Source organism: Terrapene carolina, unplaced genomic scaffold (genome assembly GCF_002925995.2).
Source record: "Terrapene carolina triunguis isolate 2854851 unplaced genomic scaffold, T_m_triunguis-2.0 Scaffold21, whole genome shotgun sequence".
Classification (NCBI taxonomy): domain Eukaryota; kingdom Metazoa; phylum Chordata; order Testudines; family Emydidae; genus Terrapene; species Terrapene triunguis.
Window position 1 is genome coordinate 43,241,119 of NW_020664372.1, and position 21,386 is coordinate 43,262,504.

Genomic DNA, 21,386 nt, shown 5'->3' on the forward strand with positions numbered 1-21,386 from the left:
TGTAACTGAGATCTGAGGCCCACCAGTCTGAAGAAGAACATTACTATCTGGTAAGAACTCTTGATGCCTGAGTATAGCTAACTGAATTTTCAGGATTCTTTCTTCTGGTAGGAAGGCTCTGCCTGCTTTTGAATTCAGATCTTCCCCAATGAAGGGAATTCTTTGAGTAGGAAGCAAGCGTGATCCCCCCCCAAAAAAAATTTATTCCAAGTCCCAGCTTCTCCAAATGGAAGCAGGTGCAAGTTGTATCACTGAACAAGCTCTCTTATGATCCTTTAATGTGTGTGTCATGTAACTTAGGGTATACATGTACACCCTATCTTAGATGTGCTGTATTTTGTAAATATACAAGGGGTGGTAAAAAAGGTCAAATGGAAGGATTCTATACTGATAGTGATCTTCCTCCCTCCCCATTCCTCCCCACAAAGAAACAAAGGTGTTTGCAATGTGAAAGCCAGAGAGATGTGGAAATACGCATCCTTTTTTAAACAGAAAGCTCAAAACAAACTTGAGTGGGTAGGGAGTCAGCAATGCACAATTTGAACTTTCTGATAAAGCAGCTGAGCACTCTCAGGTTTCAGATGCTTTCAGATACTTTCTGATTCCAAAGAATCCCTTTCCCTTGAATTCTCTTAGAACTTCCTCTATGACCCCTATTTCTACGAACAAGTGAACCTCTGCTTTTAAGTAGGTTCTTGTGAGCTGATTCCTGATGAGATAGGGAAGGGGCAGTATGGAGTCAAATTATATGGAATAAACTTCTTGTACTACTTCCAGGATCCATTTATTTGTATGGATGAAACCCCAGTTGTTGGAGTGAGAAAACTGATGCTCAAGGGTGTGGAAGGAGGGGGGTGAATAATTTAAGATTGGTTTGCAGCTCTGGAACTTCATGTCAAACCTGTGGTCTAAGGTTTGACACAAAAGAAAAGGGTATGATTTATTTGTCCTTTATTTGCTTGGCGCTCTTTTGCCTCTGCTGCTATTGAACTGGAAGTGGTTTGTGCAAATAATAGCCTCTCTGTATGAAATACAAACTGATGAAGTGTATTGCTGTCTACAACAATTAAGACAAGAGCTCCAAACCTTCTCCTTGAGGGTTAATAATCCCCTAGCAATCTAGCTGCTCATCTAGCATCTAATCTTCTCTAGGACTATCAGTCCTTCCACTGAGCAAGCTATCACCTATGAATGAATGTTCTTCCACATGTGCTCTGGTTTCAGGTGGAAGATGAGATAATCTAAGGCCAGGTCTACACTAGAGACCTTAGAGCAGCTCAGCTATACCAATGCAGCTGTAAGATCTCCCAGGTAGCCGCTCTATGCTGACGGGAAGAGAGCTCTCTGCCAACATAACTAAACCACCGCCAATGAGCAGCAGTAGCTATGTTGGTGGGAGAGTGTCTCTGGCTAACATAGCACTGTCCACACCAGTGCTTCTGTCGGTGTAACTTATGATGCTCAGGGGGGGTGTTTTTTCACACTCCTTAGAGACATAAGTTATACTGACAAAAGTGCTAGTGTAGACATAGACTAAACCATGCATGTTGACCTATTGTGATAGCTGAAACCACTGCTGTTGCTGCTATGTCTGAAGCATCAAACGAGGCTCTAAGGGCTAGATCCACCAAAGGAACTTAGGCATTGCCACGCCTAGCTTTTAGGTGATTTGTCACCCATTGGAATCCACAGCCCCAAGTTTGACACCTACCTGGCTCCCTAACACAGTGTTTGGGGAGAGTTGGGTGCTTAAGAACTGGATCCACAAAAGCCAGCCCATTGTACGGGGAGTCTAGCCAGTAGAAAATGCCCAGAAGGGGGTGGGTCTTAAGCCCTATCCCTCAAAGTCAGTTAGGCACCTATGCCTGAGCCAGAGGGAGACACCAATCTCTGCTTGGAATTCACAGCTCTAAACTGTCTCCTGAATTCCTTAAAGGGTTAGGTGCTAATCCTTCCCCCTGCCACACACCTACATGAAACACTGAAGGAAGGGATGGTGGTATGCCTCTCTTATAACCATTACTCCAATGGTTAGGATACTCACCTGGGATGTACAAGAGATGTATTCAATTCTCCCCTCTGCCTCGTGTGGAGAAGGGATATGAACACAGATCTCTTTCAATCTCTCCTGCTGAAGCTGTGTCACTACATACAAGTATTTAAAGATGTATACAGCCAGAGTGTGTGAATGACTCTATAGACCAGTGGTTATGGCACTCACCTGCTTGGGGAGGGAAGGGACCCAGGGTCCAGTCTTCCTGTTCCAATGCACATTTACATATTTACACAATAGAACAGTTTCAACAAGAGATAGAGACCTCCACCCCAAAATACCTCATAGCCCAGTGGTTAGGGCACTCTCTTGATAGGTGGAGACTTGTGTTCAAGTCCCTCCTCCACGTCAGGCAGAGGGTTGACTTTCCCCATTAGTTTTGTGTGTGGTTTAGGCCTATTGGATTAGGACTTGCAGGCGAGATTGGGAGGGGAATGCTTAGTTTGAGTATCCTGTTGGGACTTAGGCACCCAACTGCCTAGACTGAGGCAGCTGTGAACATGCTCACCAGCAGATTTGTAGGCGCCTTGGTGACTAACAGCAGAAATGTGTGTTCATACACATTTATGAGCAGCTGAGTGGGGATTCTGAGGATCTCAGTGCCATCTAGATGTTGAACTTAGGCACCCAAGTCATTTTGTAGATCTAGCCATGTCCACGTTTAGCTATTAGCTGTCCTTTTATTAAGGCTTTAGCCAATTTCCTTTGCTCTTCAGGCAGATCCTTAGCAAACAAGGCCATTTCCCCCCAGAGATGGCACTGATATCTAAACCTTTAGAGCCTGACAATTAGCAATCCTAATGCCTAGTGAGGCTGAGGAGAAAACCATCCTGCCCAGAGTATCCAGTTTCTCACCTCTGTCAAATGGGACAGAATGCACTTGGCCTCATTTTGTCCTCTGAACTGCTGCAGCAACCACCACCAAGTTAGGAGCAGGAAGACAAAAAGAAAAACCCTCATGTGGTAACTGGTATAGCTTGTCAGCCTTCTTTGACATGGTTTGACCAGAGGCAGGATTTCCTCAAATAGTTTTGGTTGGTTGCAATAATGCTTCTAAAACTGAGTGGGGTGATCTTGCTATTAGGAGGACCCAATATATTGAATACTCGAAGACAGATCTCTTCTATGGACACAGATGTGTTCTTTAAGGTTGAAGCTATTCTGACCACAGTTCGTGAAACTGAATGACATCTTCTGGTGAAGAAGATGCTGAAGTGACTCCCACATTGTCATCAGGGGGACAGTTGATCATTAGACTTCAAATCCATGTCCTGGTATGAGATGAGTCCCATCGGATCCTCCTCTTTGAGCGTATCTGGGACTACTATCAGGGAGTGCTTAGTATACCCAGATAATCTAAACTGAGCCAATATATGAGATTTTCCCTGACCTATAGGAGGTGCTAGATCTCTGTAAGGATGATGATCTGTACCAAGGAGGGAATTGTTAAGCCTGCTAATATTTAGTATCACATTCCCAATCATAGTACCTACTTGGTTAAGGGTATGATCTTGTGTGTGTGCTGCATGGAGCATCTCAGTAACATTTATCGGGTTCACTTTTACCTCAGCTGATGGGAACTGAGCTAGTATATTAACCCATTTATCATGATCTGATTCACTGACAGATTGCAGATCCAATATCAGTTCCAAGGCAGTTAGTAAAGGGACAACTAATGCCTTGGAATTCTTGAAACTGAAAAGGGGGAGACAAACCTCGTTGGTAAGGTGTTTTAGGGGAAGGAAGTGATATGGCTGGGGAAATCTAAATCTTCTCTGATCTTCTGTCTTTTCCAGTGGGGAGGTGGGAGCAGGAAGTGGCCCTATCACTCTGCCCAGGGGATATACAGTTCACTAATTAGATAATGGCTCTAACAGCAGATCCGAAGAGTACCTGGGCAACTACCATTATAGTGGATGCTGACCACGCAGAGGAGTCAAAATTACCTGGAACTGATATATTTGCTACATTAGGGGCACACCCCTTCCTTTGGGATTTTCCCTGAACTGAGGCAGTAACTTTTAGTCTAGGTTCCAGTGATATTTTCAGAACTGACCCTAAAGGACAGCGACCCAAAACAATGCAGAGTTTTGCTTACAGGCCCTACCCTTATTCTGAACCAAAACGGTCATATCTGAAAGGGCACACTCGTAAAGATATTCTAACAAAGGCTGACATATATGGGGTTCCGTTGTGTCTAGAACCAAATTCGAATGTTTTAGGATCCTTTGGTACCAAAGGTTTGGTTTTCACTCCATGATAGGAGGATACTACCTTCAGGTGGGATCTTGGGCTGCTTTTTATTCCCTGGGAGGTGAAGGGCTGATGCAAGCCCAACAGTACTCATGGAACTGGCAGTTACAGAGGTGGAGGGTTTGCATAGCCTCCTGAAGCAGCAAGTCGTGGAGTTTGGTTTGATGCACCACTCCAAGAGCTTGCAAGAAGGTGCTGCAGATCGTGCACCGTGAAGAAGGATATTCTGCCTCCAAGCAAACTAGACACCTGGTATGGGAGTCCAAAGCCTCGTCCCCTTCAGATCTGCCACTATGATTCATGAGCCCACACGAACTAATAAAATGTTAAAATAAATAACTTAAAACAAAAGCAATAAACCTAAACAAAGCTCAGCTAAGGGATCTAACTGACGTACAATCTTCAAAGGGGTTGGATCTGGGTGGATCAGCCAGGAGAAGTCCCTGGTCCATCTGCAGCCACAGCTGAAAAGAACTGAGGAAGTGGAGCGCCACACCCCCTTCTATGGCCTTGCATTCAATATGGTCAGAAAAAGTACAGGGAGGGGCAGGAGGCGGCACAAATGTTTCACAGCAGTGCCTGCTGGAGTGCATTTCATTCCACTATCCAAGCTGCACCACTGGCACATCCCAGTAACGGGGTTTTGTCTCAGTTAGATTCCTTAGTTAGCTAAGATTCATTTAGATTTATTGCTGCATTTGAAGAACACAGTGATTTCTGCTGGCAGTCTATGAACATATGTATAACCTTGCATTTTGAAAAATCCAGGTTACCAAACAATATAGATTATTCTGTAGAACTGACCTGTTTTTATTATTTTCCATCCCACCAATCTGTGCTATTTAATATCCTTGGAACAAGAACAGAACCCTGCAGAACCTCACTAGAAGCATCCCCATTTGAGATCTATCAGTTAGCCAGTTTTAATCCATTTAATACGTGCTACACTGATGTCAAACTGAGGATCCAAAAACTGAGGCAACCAATGAACATACAGCCCATCAAGTATCCAGATAATTTCTTCATTCTTCATCTTAGATTAGCAATTTCTAACCTCTTCAGTCTGTGACTAACTAATCACAAATATAATTGCATGACTCATTGATATGACAAGCTATAGTGGAAATCATCCAATTTTACAACAAAGGGAAAAAAAACCATTTGGAGAAAATGTCTCCAATAGACGTGGTGTGGACTGAAAGGAAGGGGAGAGGCAAATTTGTATATGAAAGAAATAATAGTTTTTAAGCAGCATTAGTTTTCTCTCTCACTTTCATTTTTATCTTCCTCCCATGCTTCCCTGCTCTACATGGTGTGTCTGCCTCAGGCCCTTTAATCTGGGAAGCAAGATGAGTAGGGTGGAGGTGTACATGCATGAGCGGTGGGGACGGGAAGGGCAGTTGGGAGAGCATACAGGCAAATAGTAAAGAAAGAACATAAAGCAACAAAGAACATTTTGACTACTGTTTACTCCCATTAGCCCTGCAGAGCAATAGGCAAGTGAATGAGCTATATTCTGTTCTGGCTTGCACTTCAACAATCACCGATCCTTCACTGTTTGCAATGCATAGCCCACAAAAGCCCATCTTTCATTTTCAGATTCCAGACTGAGTTGCAGAGCTTATAGTAGGAAATGTAATCTTTATACTTGTAAACTAAGTGGATCTGATCTGGGAATCATTGAGAGAACACAAATATGGAACCAAAAGCCAAGTCATGTTTTGAAGCAGAACTGCACTTTAAAAGTTAGCCAAATATGTTGTACAATAGATGCCCAACATTAATTTTTATATGAAATTGTTCTGCATTCAGCCAATACCTTAATCAAAACATATCCAAATGGCTCAAAGTAGGCATTTCAAAAATACTGCAATACTGTTGATTTGGAAGTCATGTTGATTCAAACTAAAAACATCAATATATATTAACTGTATTACACTACCACCTACAGGCTTGAGCACAGTTTGGGGGGCTTACTTTGCTAGGCACTATACAAAACACAATAATGAAAGAGCTCCCTGGAGAACTTACAGCCTAAGGCCCAGAACCTGCAATTTGTTGACTTTAAGGTGCTCCATGAGCCCAGCAGTCCGCCTGCATGCAAAAAATTGTAGGCCTGGGGCCTATATAGAGAAGACAAAGGATGGGAGGAGAAACAGATATACAAGTTTCAGAGGGGTAGCTGTGTCAGCAAAAACAATGAGGAGTCTTGTGTCACCTTAAACACTAACAAATTAATTAGAGCATAAGCTTTTGTGGGCTATGACCCACATGACTTTCCAAATGCTACACGTCAGGTCAGCTGGGGGTAGAATCCAGGGCTCCTGACTCCCTATCCACTAGACTATGTTGGATATTGGAAAAGGTATGGAAAAGGACAACAAAAATGACTAGGGGTCTGGAACAGCTTCCATATGAGGAAAGATTAATAAGACTGGGACTTTTCAGCCTGGAAAAGAGATGACTGAAGGCATGTCTTCACTACCCGCCGATCCGGCGGGTAGCAATCGGTCTATCGGGGATCGACTTACCGCGTCTAGTGAAGACGCGGTAAAATCGATCCCTGATCGCTCTGCCGTCGACTCCGGAAATCCATCTCGGCAAGAGGCGGCAGCGGAGTCGGCGGCAGCGGTCGACTTTCCCGCGTCCTCACCGCCAGGTAAGCCGACCTAAAATACGCAACTTCAGCTACGGTATTCACGTAGCTGAAGTTGCGTATCTTAGGTCGGACCCCCGCTGTAGTGTAGACCCAGCCTAAGAGGGGATATGATAGAGGTCTGTAAAATCATGACTGGTATGGAGAAAGTAAATAAGGAAGTGTTATTTACTCCTTCACATAACACAAGAACTAGGGTCACCAAATGAACTTAATAGGCAGCAGGTTTAAAACAAACAAAAGGAAGTATTCCTTCACAGAACGCACAGTCAACCTGTGGAACTTTTTGCCAGAGGATGTTGTGAAGAGCAAGACTATAATAGGGTCCAAAAAAGAACTAGTTTAGTTAATGGAAGATAGGTCCATCAACAGCAATTAGCCAGGATGGGCAGGGATGGTGTCCTTAGCCACTGTTGCCAGAAGCTGGGAATGGATGACAAGGGATGGATCACTTGATGATTACCTGTTCTGTTCATTCCCTCTGAAGCACCTGGCATTGGCCACTGTCAGAAGACAGTGTGGCTGTTCTTATGGACTACACAGCCAAACTAAATATGGTAGACAAACAGCCCAAGAATATGGATTAACAGGACTAGCAACTATAAATGACAACCACTACCTAACCACTTACTACTCCTTTCTTATTGATACAAATAGAAATGACAAACTTCCTTGGCTGAAAAAGATCTTCTCTTTCATCACACATTAAAACAGCAAGATGTAGCACAAACCACTTAGCTTTCCAATTATCTACAGTTTCTCAATGACAGGGTAAAAATGTACCACTCTGCTTCACTAACAGTTTTTTGCCTCATGTTGTTTATTATTTTGGTGTGCCAATTCAGTATAATAGAATAAGCATCCTTTGAGTGCAATGTTGAGGTTGCTATATCAGATTATATTTTGGACTATCAGGGTCACAACTTCAGTGTTAAAATAAGTTTATTTTACTGTGCCTTGCATTAATTTTGAAAGCAGTGTACGAGAAACAACAAAATAAGGAATGAAAATTTAAAAAAAAAAAATTAAATATTGTATAGTCTTTTTCTCTATGGTACTCATCACTGTAGTATCTGAGGACCTCACTAGTATTAATGAATTTATGTTTATGATACTCCTGTGACATAAGGAAGTATTACTCTCCCCATTTTTTAGATGTTAGCAAAAGTGGAGAGAGACAGTGACTAACGCAACGTCACATAGGAAGTCTTCTGCAGAGCTGAAAACAGAAGAGGATTTTCTAGGTCCCAGTACAGACCATCTTTAATGGTAATCTTAACTACCATTTATGTTCAGTTACCATCTTTCAAAGATAAATATCAAGAACTTTAGAAGAGTGTAAGTCAAAGGTGCAAAGGTATTATTTGCTCATGTTGACTTGTCAATTGTTAGGTTTGTTTAAATAAAAGTTGTTCCAATATGAGCACTAAAGAGCATCTTTAAGAGTTACATCATCAGGGACTAAAGTTACCCTAACAGTCCTGCTCTCTCTGCTCCAGTCTTGTGAAATGGCAGGTAAGACGCTATCGGAAATTAACTGAGTAGTCAGGTGCCCATTAGTCAGTTGCCCAGTTGCAAAGCAGGGATTTTATGCTGCATTATTCTGGAAAGTTGTTTTCCAGTGTCAGCGTTTTGTATAAAGTTATATATTGAATACTAAGAGAACAAATACACAACAATTGTACAAGCTGAAGATGAGGAAAATGCTGTCAATAAGCCGAATGGCAGAGGTTCCAGATCATCTGCTAGAAAGCAACATTAAAACTCTTCCTGAATGTGGCCTAGCTCAGACTTAGATAAACTTCCATCAGGCACTGATTCCAGAGACTTATATTGAAAGCAAGGACTAGTACCACTTCTATGCCATGTCAAGTTTTAGACCTTGACTGGTTAGTATCCAAAAAACTGGAAGATATCAAATGATCTTGAAAAATCCATTTGGCAGTAGAGTAGGATGCCTTCATAACAATAAGAAAGGAAAGCCTGAACCACAGACAGCTGCAAGCTTTTAAAGAAGAGTAGTTAAATTTAAGTTTTTTGTCCTTATGGCTGATGACAGAACCTTCAAATGGTGAGCGAATTCAGTATTTTCTTACTCACTCTGCTGACCAATTCCAGTCCCTCTGCTACTTCCCCAAACAATTAAAAAATAAAAATAAAAAAGATTAACAGCATTCTGAACAGTCTCCCTGATGCTCTTCAGAACCATATGGGTATCAATGACAATGACAAATATCAGTCAATTTCAGTCTGGATATGGACTTCTATCCACCTTAAGGCTGGGCTACACAGTTTTTGTACCACTATAATTAGTTTCGTTTAGAAATTGACCTAGTTAAAGCAGTACAGCTTTATAGTACAGACACAGTTTATATCTGTATAAGGGTGCTTGTAGCAGTATAGCTTATTCCCATAAATACGGTAGAGGTCCTGTATCCAGGAGTTTTTCTTGGTAGGTAAACCTTAAAGCTTCATTGTTCACTTTATCCAGGGCTTCCAATCCAGGCAGCATGCAAAAAAGTAAACAACAAAAGGAGTCTTCTCGAGCATGGATGTCAAATTCACTCTATGGAGATGGCTGAAGTATGGTTGGGGTAAATTTACAGGCATAAGTTATACTGATAAAAGCACATTTAACTGCTGACACAGTTATATTACTTTCTTGAAAGAGCTCAATTGCACCTGCTCAAACTTTGGTCTTGAGTCTCAGATTGCATTTATTTCTCAGAAAATGTCAATATGGAATTGCCCAAAGAACGAAGGTGATCAGCCCTCCTAAAGAGTCAACATAAAATAGCAGTCTAAAGGTGGCACTAACTCTAGGGCATAGATCAGTAGTATCATATTTGGAGATTATTTCAATTAAGAGCTGACTAGATACATATGAGCGAACATACACCAGAATTATTATAACCAAACACAAGGCATGGAAATAACCACATTTTGGAAGTGTCTACATTTGAACTACCCAATGACTGAGAAGACACCACAGTTCTGCCTGTTTGGGTCTATGAACTCCCCACACTCAAATGTTACATTCCTTACACCTTTTTTTTTTTTAAAACCCAAATACTAGAATGTCTTGAATTGAATAATAAAGGGATCCAGCCAGCTCTCTGCTGTGATTCTGTCACTATCATACCACATCAACATTGCCACCTTAAAATCTATAAAAACAAATTACTAGGTAATTATTAAAATTGATTCCTTGGTTAGAAAATGGAAGTCTACCTAAATGTATTCTGATCTCTGTGTATAGGACACTGGAGTCCCATCCCACATTTCTCCAGCAGAAACACCTATGCTGCTCTCTCACTTCAAAACTATGGCTCTAGGCCACCTGTCTGTGCTTCCCCTGACCTGTTTGTACTTCCCAGTTCTCTACCAGTCTCCCTCTTTCTGGACTTCTGCTCGGACACATTTCTGCCCTATCCCTTGTATGTGCACCTCCACTTCTTGTTTAACCCAGGAACTGCTTCAGCATCTAAGCCTGAAGTCAGCACAATGTCAGCTTATATTATAAACAATAACACTGATATTTAAATGTTGCTCTTTAGACACCTTTTTACCTATTCCATTAGGCCCCTCTGCAATATCAGAAGGCACATCTCAGCAACTCCAACAAAACAAACTTAGCATTTTAGGTCAACCCATATGAGAAATAAAATGAGCCACAAAAAAGTGGTAGCCGAGTTTTCAAAACACCAAATTTAAAAGTCCTTTTCTGAATTTCACCAAACTCAGGCAAAAAAACACTCTCTATCCTATACAGTGACTAGGTTCAGCCTGTCAAAAGTTCTGGGGGAGGGGTGGATGTCAATCTCTTAGCGGAGCAGTTTGGGGGGTAACTATGCAAAAGAGTCTCATAATGGGCAGCTGAACTGAAGCACGGGGAAGCGCCAGCAAGGGAAGGTGTTTTACAAGGCAGCACCAGCTTCCCCTGCCACTGCCTCTGAGAAAGTCCCGAGGTGAAGCCCATTCACAAGTTCACCTCAATGTCAACTGCCTTCCGAAAACCTGCGGATAAGCCTCAACGGCCAGCGCTGACCCCTGCTTCTCACCCACCCAGCCCCCTGGCCCTGGCCTGACCCCGGGCCGAGGCGGGGCGCGTCAGACCGGCAGTGACAGTCCGGGAAGGGCGGCAGGGAGACCAGCCCCAGCCTGTGAGCTGGCAGCGCCGGGCTCCCTGCAGCGCGGCCGGGAGGAGAAGCGAGGCGCTGCGAAGGGGCACCCCTCGCGCAGGGGCCCGGCCGAGGGTGGCAGCGGCCCAGGCACGGGGGCTCCTTCAGCCCCGGAGCTGGGGGGAAGCTACTTCCCCGGCTCGAGCGCTGCAGGTCCCCGAGCAACCGCCCCGCCCCGGGGATCCTCCCCAGCCTGGGCCCAGCGCAGACTGCCGGGATCGGGGCCCCGCTCTGCGGCCAGGCCCCAAACGGTAACAGCGGAGCCCGGGGGCGCCTCTCACCTTCCTGCTCGGCCCGGGCCGTGTGCGCGAGCAGCGCGAGCAGCAGCCGCAGCGCCGCTCCGAGCCGGGGGGCGGCGGGCACCGGGAGAGCAGAGCCGGGGCCGCGGGCCGCCGCCGCTACCTCCCGCCTGGCCCTCATCGCGCTGCTGCCGCGAGCTCGGTGTGTCGGCGGTGCCCTGCGAACGGGGCTCCGGGCTCGCTGCGTCCCGGGGCGCGTGCGAGTGTCAGTCACGGCCGGGGCGGGCGGGCGCCTGGCGCACACACAACACCCCCACCCACCCAGGCAGGGGGCGGGCCCGGCACCGCCCCCGCCGCGCTGGGGAGGGGAGGAGCGGGCAGTCGCCATCTTAGGTGAGGGCAGGGGCAGCGCGACACTCTGCGGAGCGGCTCGTGCAGCCGGAAACCGCCTACTCCTCCCGCTGGCGTGAAATGATTGGCGGTGAAACTCCAGCCCCTATGACGCCACAGAGCTCAGGGTGTGCTGTGAAACTAGCCGAGGGAGGGAGCTTCGTGCCCGGCTTCAAGATGGCGGCGGGAAGCGCACTCCTGGCCGTTGTGCAGCTCGACGCTCCGTCCCTGCTGCTGTCTATTTTCTATGGTGCATTGGTACTTTCTCTATTCCTGCCTCCAGCACTTCCTGTTACATGCAGCCTGAGGGGAAGGGGAGGATGGATCAATGAGTGGGGAGAGACTCCGCAGCAGAGACCCCTACAGACCTGGGGGAGGCCGCTTCCTACGAGGAAGGAGATATTTCCCCTTGATTTTGTCTCTTTCCCACCTCAGCCTATTGCCCCCCCCCCCTCCCGTGCGCTTTAAATGCTGCTGGAGGGTGCTGCCCTGGGAGCCCCAGAGGTGACAAGATCTGCCAGCCAAGGTGCTGAACATCTGGGTCCTGTCCCCCATGCGTGGACATTAATAGGCCTACAGGGTATTGCATGGGAGCAAATTGTCCCTGCCCCCTGCCTGCATGGCATAGTACTCTGTGCATATGGAGTAATAAAAGGCGAACAGCAAGGGAATTAACCTCCCCCCCCCTCCTCCTCCCCCAGTAACACTGTTGGTGAGGCAAGTACATGATGTAGTGCAGGATCTTGTATTCCTTTTGCAATAAGTGTGAAAACTTGTCATGCCAATAAAAGAATTCACATTTGAAAATTTGTGATGCAAATTTGAAATACGGGGGATGCTAGGTCTAGTATCAATGTGAGATTATTTATCCCCGGCGTATGTAGTACAGCCCATGCATAAACTATGCAATTCCATGGCTTTATATGCTAAGACTATCAATAAGGAGGCCGTGTGTGATCATGACTTTTGTGTTGGTCTTCTCTTCTAGGAGCTGGCCTGAGACCATCAGTCATGTCACATAAAGTGGGTCACTGAACAGCTTTCACTAGCAATAACTTTCATTCACTGCTGACCCGGGCAAGATTAGAGTGAAAAATTGCATATGACCATACCCATACCTTAATCATCCAGTTCCCCACCACAACAGCTTTTTTAACCCCTCTTGTTAAGGTTGAATTTCTTGAAATCACATGATTTTTAGAAACTGGAAAAGATTCAGGAGCCCAAAGGGGCCCTAATCCCAGGTTAGCACCTTGTCATTCTGAGGTATGTATTGTGTCTGTTGAGTCAGGGGGAAGTGATGGAAACAGCTACAAGGATGGTTGGGAGTTTTTTTGTTTAGAATATCACCAGGTTACATCATTTCATGGCCTATTACACTTTACACCCACATGACAGCACTGACTTTTATCCAGTAATAATATACTTTGGAGTTATTGGTGTCATACTTTTCATTCTTTGTTTCTTATTATTGTCTAATGATGCCCGGGCCACCTTGAGACTCTACAGTCTTTAGTTCTTGCTGTTCACTAGAGATACCGTCACAGTATAGGAGGGATGGGAAAGGCATTAATCTCAAGGGGGAAAGGAGGAAATGAGGTATTCTGCACACCTGAAGCCTTAACATCGACAATGTCATCAGTTACACAAATCTCATAGAAACTTACTGCATAGAGAAGGGAGTTAAAGGCTCTGTGTCTCTGACCAAGGCCTGGGCAGTCAGTGCTAGTAGTCGGTGCAGTGTTGTTCTGGCCTAGTATCTGGAACAGGAGTCAAGATCCAAGAATCAGAGCTGGAATCAGGAACCAGGAGTCAGAGCCAAGGGTCAGAGCTGGAGTCAGAAACTAAGGATGGCTGGAAGAAGGCTGGGAACAGGGCAGGCACAGGAGCGAGCACAGCTGCAGGCATAAGCACTGAGCAGCCATGTGCTCAGTGCTACAGCTAGGTTTAAGAGCAGACCTTGCAATGCTGCTCAGCCAGTCCAGCCAATTAGAGGCTGCAGCTGTGATGCTTGCTGACCCCAGGCCCAGCTAGAGGCCCCCATTCCTGACAGTACCCCTCCCTTTTGAGGACACCTCTCAGAAGCCCTAGGGCCTGGTTTCTCAGGATGAGCCCAGTCATAGGGTGCTTAGCACCCACCTGCAGCCACGCTACACTCCCCTCCCTCCCCCCCCCACTCCTGCCCACCGATCAACTCCTCCCCCTCCCTCCCAGCACCTCCTGAATGCTGTGGAACAGCTGTTCAGTGGCATGCAGGAGGCCCTGGGAGGGAGGGGGAGGAGTGGTGACAGGGTGCACTCGGGAGAGGAGGCGGAAAGAGGTGTGGTGGAGCCTTGGGGGGAGGGGAGGAGTGGAGGTGGGAAGAGGTGGGTGAGAGATTGGGGAAGGGGTGGAGTGGTGGCAGGGCCTGGGGCTGAGTGGGAGTAGAGCACCCCAGGGGAAAATTAGAAGCCGGTGCCTGTGAGCCCAGTGGAAGTCCTGTAATAGGTCTGGGGTGTGGATGTTTTCAGCAAGTTCCCAAAGATCAGTCATCCAGATCATAGCCCTTTCAGTTCACCAGGTAAGGGAGTTTTTCCCTAACTCACCGGCAGTTAAAGATTTGCCAGATTAATTTATTCTTGCTCCCTAATGGTTGTGGGCAGTGGTGGTGGGCTGGAGTGATTTGAGAACATATGCTCAGTACGTAGCTTAAGGAGGGAAATGTGAAATACTGGATGCATCTTGAGTGAAGCAGGTATTCGTAGCTTGAAGGCTACAGGATTGACCTGTTCCAAGTTCATGAATGGGCACAAGTACTGATGATCGAATTTGGCTGACAAGTTGACCAACTTGAGGTTCTGGGTCAATAGCCAGACCTTGTCCCCCACAGAATGAGAGAGGTCCGATAACCTTGGTCAGCATGGTGTTTGTAAGTTTCCTTTATGGATATCAATTGCTCCTGGAGCTCTTGGTGTAGGTGGGCAGCCCAATCTGCAGCTGCAGGTACTGGGGAGTTCATGGGTATGTCAGGATGGAATTGAGAATGAAAACAGTCACACAGAATGAGCTTTGTTATGTTGAGGCATGGATTGCATTATTAAAGGCGAATTCTGCATAGTGAAGCAGAGAAAACCAGTCGTCCTGGGGGTAATTCAATAAACAATGTAGGTACTATTCTAGAATCTAGTTGACTTGTTCTGTTTGCCTATTGGTCTGCGGTGGTAGGAAGACAAGGTGAGAGACTTTATGCTGAGAAGCAGTTGAAACTCTTGTCAAAAACGGGAGACAAACTGGGGGCCACAGTCCAGCATGATGCCAGTTGGTAGCCCATGTAGGGGAAGATATTTGTGCCCTTGAGACTGAGGCAGCTCCACCACAGAGTCTATAGATACCATAGACCAGGGTTGGTGGGGAAATGGGCAAAGGCTGGAGAAGGCTGAGCGGTTTCAAGTGCCAGCTCTTGGTTTGGGAGCAAATGTCACAGAGCCTTGCATATTCTTTGGTGCATGCATGTGGACCAGCCCACCAGAAACTCTGCATTATCAGGCCCTACATCTTGGGTTGGCCAAAGTGACCATCAACTGGCATGTCATGACAGTTTCAGGACCTGGAGTCTAGCTTGACACTCCAAAACATAAATACGATCCTTGTCATAGAGGAGGCCATCCTGCAGCCTGAATTTGGAGCCAGATTGGGCATCTACGTTATCCAGGGTCTGATGGATCTGGGTCGCCAAGGGGTCGTGGAACAGCTGACAACAGATACATTAGATTGCAGTCAACTGACCTGAAACAAAAATTGGATGCATTAAGGATTGCGAAGAGAAGTTCCATGCCAGTCTATAGGTACACCTTTTCATGGGACAGAGCATCTGCTTTCTCATTTGTAGGCCCTGGGTGCTAGGTTGCAACAAAATCAAATCTGCCATTGATTGAGGTGCCTGGCCATCCAGAGGTACTCTAGGTTCTTATGGTTTGTGAGAACCTGGATTGGGAACTGAGCTCCCTCCAGGAGGTGACACCATTCTTCACACCATTCTTCAGCATTGCCTTGATTGGTAGTAATGCTGTGTCTCAGATGTTATAATTATTCTCTGCCACATTCAGTTTGCAGGAATAAAAGGCATATGGGTGAAGTTAACTATGGGAGCTCACTGGCTGGGACAACCTCGCAGATGGCAAAATCTGACAAGTCAGCTTCCACAATTAATGGTCTGGTGGGGTATGGGTGGTAAGATGGGTGCCATGGTGAATGTCCTAGTCAGCTGATCAAAGGTAGGCTGAACTTCTGAGGACCAGATGAACCACGCTCCTTTTTGCAGGAGTGCCATCATAGGGGCAACCAGCCTAGAAAATCCCTTGATGAAACACCAGTAGATATTATTGAAACCCAAGAACCGTATGTCCTATGGAGCCCCCCCAGTTGGATATGGCTGACACCTTGCATGGGTCCATAGTGAATCCCTTAGGGGAGACAGCACACCCTAGGAATTAAACCATGTCCCCATCAAACTCACATTTCTGAAGCTTCACCCAGAGGTGGTTTTCCTGGAGTTTTTTTAAGATGCAGTGCACATGCTGGTTATGAAGATCCTGATCCGGAGAAAAAAATAGGATATCAAGATAAATTGGTCCAAGATATCATCAATGAAGTGCTGAAAGGTTGCCAGGGCATTGCACAGGCTAAAAGGCAGGACCAGGACCGGGTATTTGAAATGTCTGTACCTGATACAGAAAGCAGTCTTCCTCTCGGATCCAGACTAGATTATATGCTCCTTGAAGGTCCAGTTTGGCATAGGAGCCAGAGGGGGGACATGCTGGCTGCTTCCGGACACCTGGTCACCCTACCCTCTGCCCCAGCCCTGAGCCCCCTCCTACACCCCAAACCCTTCATCCCCAGCCTCACCCCAGAGCCTGCACCCCCAGCCAAAGCCCTCATCCCCCACACCCCAACCCTCTGCCCTAGCCTTGAGCCCCCTCCCACACCCCAATCCCCTCATCCTCAGCCCCACCCCAAGAGCCCGCACCCCCAGCCAGAGCCCTCACCCCCCCCCGCACCTCAACCCTCTGCCCAAGCCCTGAGCCCCCTCCCACACTCATAACCCTTTAGCCCCACCCCCACCACACATCACCTCCATATTGGTGCACATAAAATTCAGTCTGCACATGGATGTAAAAAATTAGAGGGAACACTGGCATTCACTATCTCACACAAGATGATGCTGGCCTTAGCGGGATCCATCCCAGTAACTGACCCATTTCTACTCCCCTTCTTTACCTCTTTTTTTTTGGTAAGCTGCTCGAACTGTCACTCATCAGGTCATGGGTGGTCACTCCTACTGGTTGGAGCAATGGTGATCCAGCCTAATAGTTGGACTCCAGATCCAGGAGTCAGAGTCAGGAACCAGGAGTCAGAAACAGAGCAGGGGAGCATGGTTGGAGCAGACTAGAGCAGGGCTGGAGCAAGGGTGGGAAAGGATTGGAGCACAGCTGGAAACAAGGCAGGCACAAGAGCGAGCACAGCTGCAGGCGTAAGCGTTGAGCAGCCACTGGCCAATGGAACTGCTGGGCTTAAGAGCTGTCTTGGCAATGCCATTCAGCCAATCAAGCGACCTGGCTGACTAGGGGTTTCCGCTGAAGTTAGCTAACTGATCTCCGGAGTTACGAAAGGAAGCAGTCCAGCTTAGCAGAGGAGAAAAGAGCTCTCAGAAGGCAGAGCCCAAAGGGTCGAAACATCACCTTTAAATGTGACAGATGCGGCAGAGCTTGTCCCTCTCTAGTGGGTCTCTTCAGCCACGTTTGCAGCTGCCATAAAACCAACTGAATAAATTCTTTATCTCTCATGGGTGCATACTCATGGTCTCTCGAGACTGAAGGATGCCTACTAACTTGCTAGCTGATCTCAGGCCTGGCTGCAGGCCCTCATTCCTGACATTCTGTAAATCCTAGGCTGGAACTCCATAGCCCTTTGATCACTGTATTGAAAAGGCTTACATTTGAATTGAAGCAAATACTCACCCGCACTACACACCACACCACAGAAACACTAACCCAGGAACCAATCCCTGTAACAAACCCCGTTGCCTACTCAGTCCCCATATCCACTCTAGCAACACCATCAGAGGACCCAACCACATCAGCCACACTATCAGGGGCTCATTCACCTGCACATCTACTAATGTGATATATGGCATCATGTGCCTGCAATGCCCCTCTGCCATGTACATTGGCCAAACCAGACAGTCTCTACGTAAAAGAATAAATGGACACAAATCAGACATCAGGAATGGTAACATACAAAAGCCAGTGGGAGAACACTTCAATCTCCCTGGACATTCAATAGCAGATTTAAAAGTAGCCATCCTTCAACCAATAAACTTCAAAAACAGACTTCAAAGAGAAACTGCAGAGCTACAATTCATTTGCAAACTTAACACCATTAATTTGGACTTGAATAGGGACTGAAAGTGGCTGGCTCACTACAAAGCAATTTTCCCTCTCTTGGTATTGACACCTCCTCATCAACTATTGGGAGTGGACCACATCCGCCCTTACAGAATTGGCCTTGTCAACACCAGTTCTCCACTTGTAAGGTAACTCCCTTCTCTTCATTTGCCAGTGTATCTATGCCCGTATCTGTAATTTTCACTCCATGCATCTGAAGAAGTGGGGTTTTATACCCACGAAAGCTTATGCCCAAATACATCTGTTAGTCTTTAAGGTGCCACCGGACTCCTCATTGTCCTAGTAGTGAATGTTTTTGTTAACAGTTTTGAGAGCCACCCAGTGCACATCCAACATGAAAGAGTCTGAGCAACCTTAGAGAAATCTGAGCAACGGCCACTAACTTCAATGGGAAATGTGTCTAAGCACCAAGAAGCATGAGACCCAAGGGCTTTTAGTTTTCCTTAGAAAAAAAACTTTAAAAGAAGACATCCTCTGCGCAATTGTTTGAATGTGTATTATATTGTACAATTGCACCCTTAGTTATTGCCCCCTTAATCAGTCGTCTGCTGCACCCAGGTGTTCTTTTCTGAAAAATAAACTATTTTTCTACTTCTTACATTTTCAGTCCCCTGTTAAAATACTCAGAGGGACAGATTTTTGTCAGCCTTACTCACAGTGTAGTATCTTTCTCCATAAGAAGTCCCATTGGAATCAGTGGGCTCTCTAATGAAAATAGGTGGCAAAAATCTATCTCAGAATGAAACGGTGGAAGCACCAACTGAATATTTTATGAAAAATAAATTAATGGCAATGAAACATGCAAGAAACATTACAAATATAAACAATTCAGGGTTTTATATACCTTAAATGTACCATTAAAATGTTCAGCATTTTTAAATGCTTTATACAAAGTCTTTCTGGTAGGATATTATTAAATGGGTAGAAAACAAATAGCTCTTGGGCCATATTCTCCCCTTCATCTTTGTCCAACTTCCACTGTTTTCAGTAAGAGTTCTGTGCAGGCAAAAATAGTAAAATAGGGCTCAATGTCTGTAAATGATAGAGAACGTATTCTGTCAAGATTTATTCCTGAATTAATCTGATTATACTGTATCATAAATGTTTGATGCTCTACAGTAGGTTGCTGGGTGGTATATATACAGTATTACTATATATTAAAAGTTCAATCTTTGTTCTCAGTTACACTTAAGTATGAGCACGATGTATTAATATATTTTGATGGCAGGGAAATAATTTACTCTCAATACAAAAGCATCCTTGTTTCCCAGTGAACTACAACAAAATATACTGTCAAGTTTTGTATGGAAAATGAACTTCTGATTATAAATCAAAATGGAACAGAGAATATAGCTTTTGGGAGAGTGTACGTGTTCTTTGTGAATAAAACCCTGCTGCTCAACAGAAATTACAGCAATAATTAGCCAATTAAGTTCAAGAGGTGCCTTAATCATATGATAAATAGGGAGAGCCAATTGCACAGAAAAATATCAGCCATACAGGTTTTGCAATGGCCAGCCACACCTTCAGCATTGCTGTGGTTGTCAGCTTTGCTAGTGTGAGCGGCAGAGAAACAGTACATTGAAGAACACAAAGAACACAGGTGTTATATTGGTTGTCATCCTTCAGGAGATAGAGGTAGATCTGAGTTACCTGCTCTTTGCTCCTATAAATGTGTTGTAAATGGCTAATTCACATGTCAAGCCTTCATTTTCTTCTCTTGATAATTTTCATGGAAGAAAGAGAGACAGGAAAAAAAACTTCAGATCATCCAGTCCATTTTCCTGTCTATGGATTTGCTCCCTACAACACATTTTCTAGCTTTTTTCCACTCCTGTTTTAAATGTCCAAACTGAAGGCACTTCTTTGGCAGATTATTTCACAGCCTAATGCACTTCCCTGTCAGGATGTGTTTCCTGATATTCATTCTAAAATTTCCCTTTCTTAATTTCATTTAATTACTCACACTCATGTGTACCAGTCTAAATACTTCCACTCCACCCTTAATGTTTACATTATTTAAATATTTGTAGACTGTTAACATGGCCCTATTTAGTCATCCATTAACAGAATTGCATTCTTAGCTGTTTTAATCTTTCCATAAAGCCATTCCTCCAGATAATTCTTGTTGCTCTTCTTTAAACTGTCTCCAATTTGCCAATATCTCCCTTATGAGGTGGTGCTCAGAAATTAATTCACTATTCCAGTTGTAGCCAGACCAGAGCCCTAGAGTGTTTTGTTTTGACTAGGAAAAGTGATCAAGTTTACTTCAGGTTTAGCTAAAACATTAGGTAATCCTGACTTAAATTTGACCTTTTTCCTAGTGGAGATGTAGGGAAAGACCTTGTAGCTTGATGTAGCTGACTGAGTTGTAGCCTACTAGGCCCCAAAGCCAGAGAGAGAGGGACCATTATCTCCCTGTTCTGTGAACTGATGTTTCTGTATGTGCAGCCCAAAAGTGACCTGGCTTTTTTGCTGCAATAATGCATCCCAGACTCATGTCAGATTTGCAGTACTTTATCACCCCATGCAGAGGCACTGACTTTGTGATTTCCTGGGGGAGCCCTGGAGCACCAACGGCTCCATGGCTTTGACCCCGTGTCTCTTTCTACATTGCTGGTTCCAGGTTTTTCCCTCCCATTGAATATTTGTGTGTTTCAGATTATTTTCCCCTCAGATGTACCAGGCTGCATTTCCTCAAGTGCAATCTCATTTTGTTATGTTTTGCCAATTTTTTATATTTAGAGCCCCTTATATTCTTCTTCTGTTCTCACTTGTATTTCCAACTCCTCACAATTTATTATCTGCACATATTATACACATGCTGTTTGCCCCTATCTTCCAGATCATTGCCAGAGTCTGATGCCCTTACATTGAGTAGCATCTTACTCCATGAGTAATTCCATTTACTTCAGTGGCATTGCAAAGTAACATGCTACTCAGTGTAAGTAAGAGGATCAGAATCTTGCCCTAAAAAAATGGTCTTAATACCAAACCCTGTGGAATCCACTAGACACTTATATTCAAGCCGATACTTTGCCACTTATTACTCTACAACAGAAATAAGTGGGTTGAGGTGGGTGGAAATTATTTAAAGGGCCAGCTGGGAGAAATCGGATTAGGGTTACAACCTGCTGTACTTTCCTTATTAACTTCAATTAATTTTAAGAC

General features: G+C 45.2%; 1 protein-coding gene across 3 annotated transcripts in view; it reads right to left on the reverse strand.

The window, feature by feature from the left end:
- The window catches only part of TMEM131 (transmembrane protein 131), a 168,681-nt gene extending 156,999 nt beyond the window's left edge, over nt 1-11,682 (reverse strand). For all 3 annotated transcript variants that reach the window (XM_024213327.2, XM_026648053.1, XM_026648049.1), the window contains exon 1: nt 11,425-11,682. In XM_024213327.2, the coding sequence (XP_024069095.2) occupies nt 11,425-11,563 (139 nt within the window). In that variant the 5' untranslated portion in view covers nt 11,564-11,682. The remainder of the gene's footprint in view (nt 1-11,424) is intronic.
- Nucleotides 11,683-21,386: the final 9,704 nt, after the last annotated feature.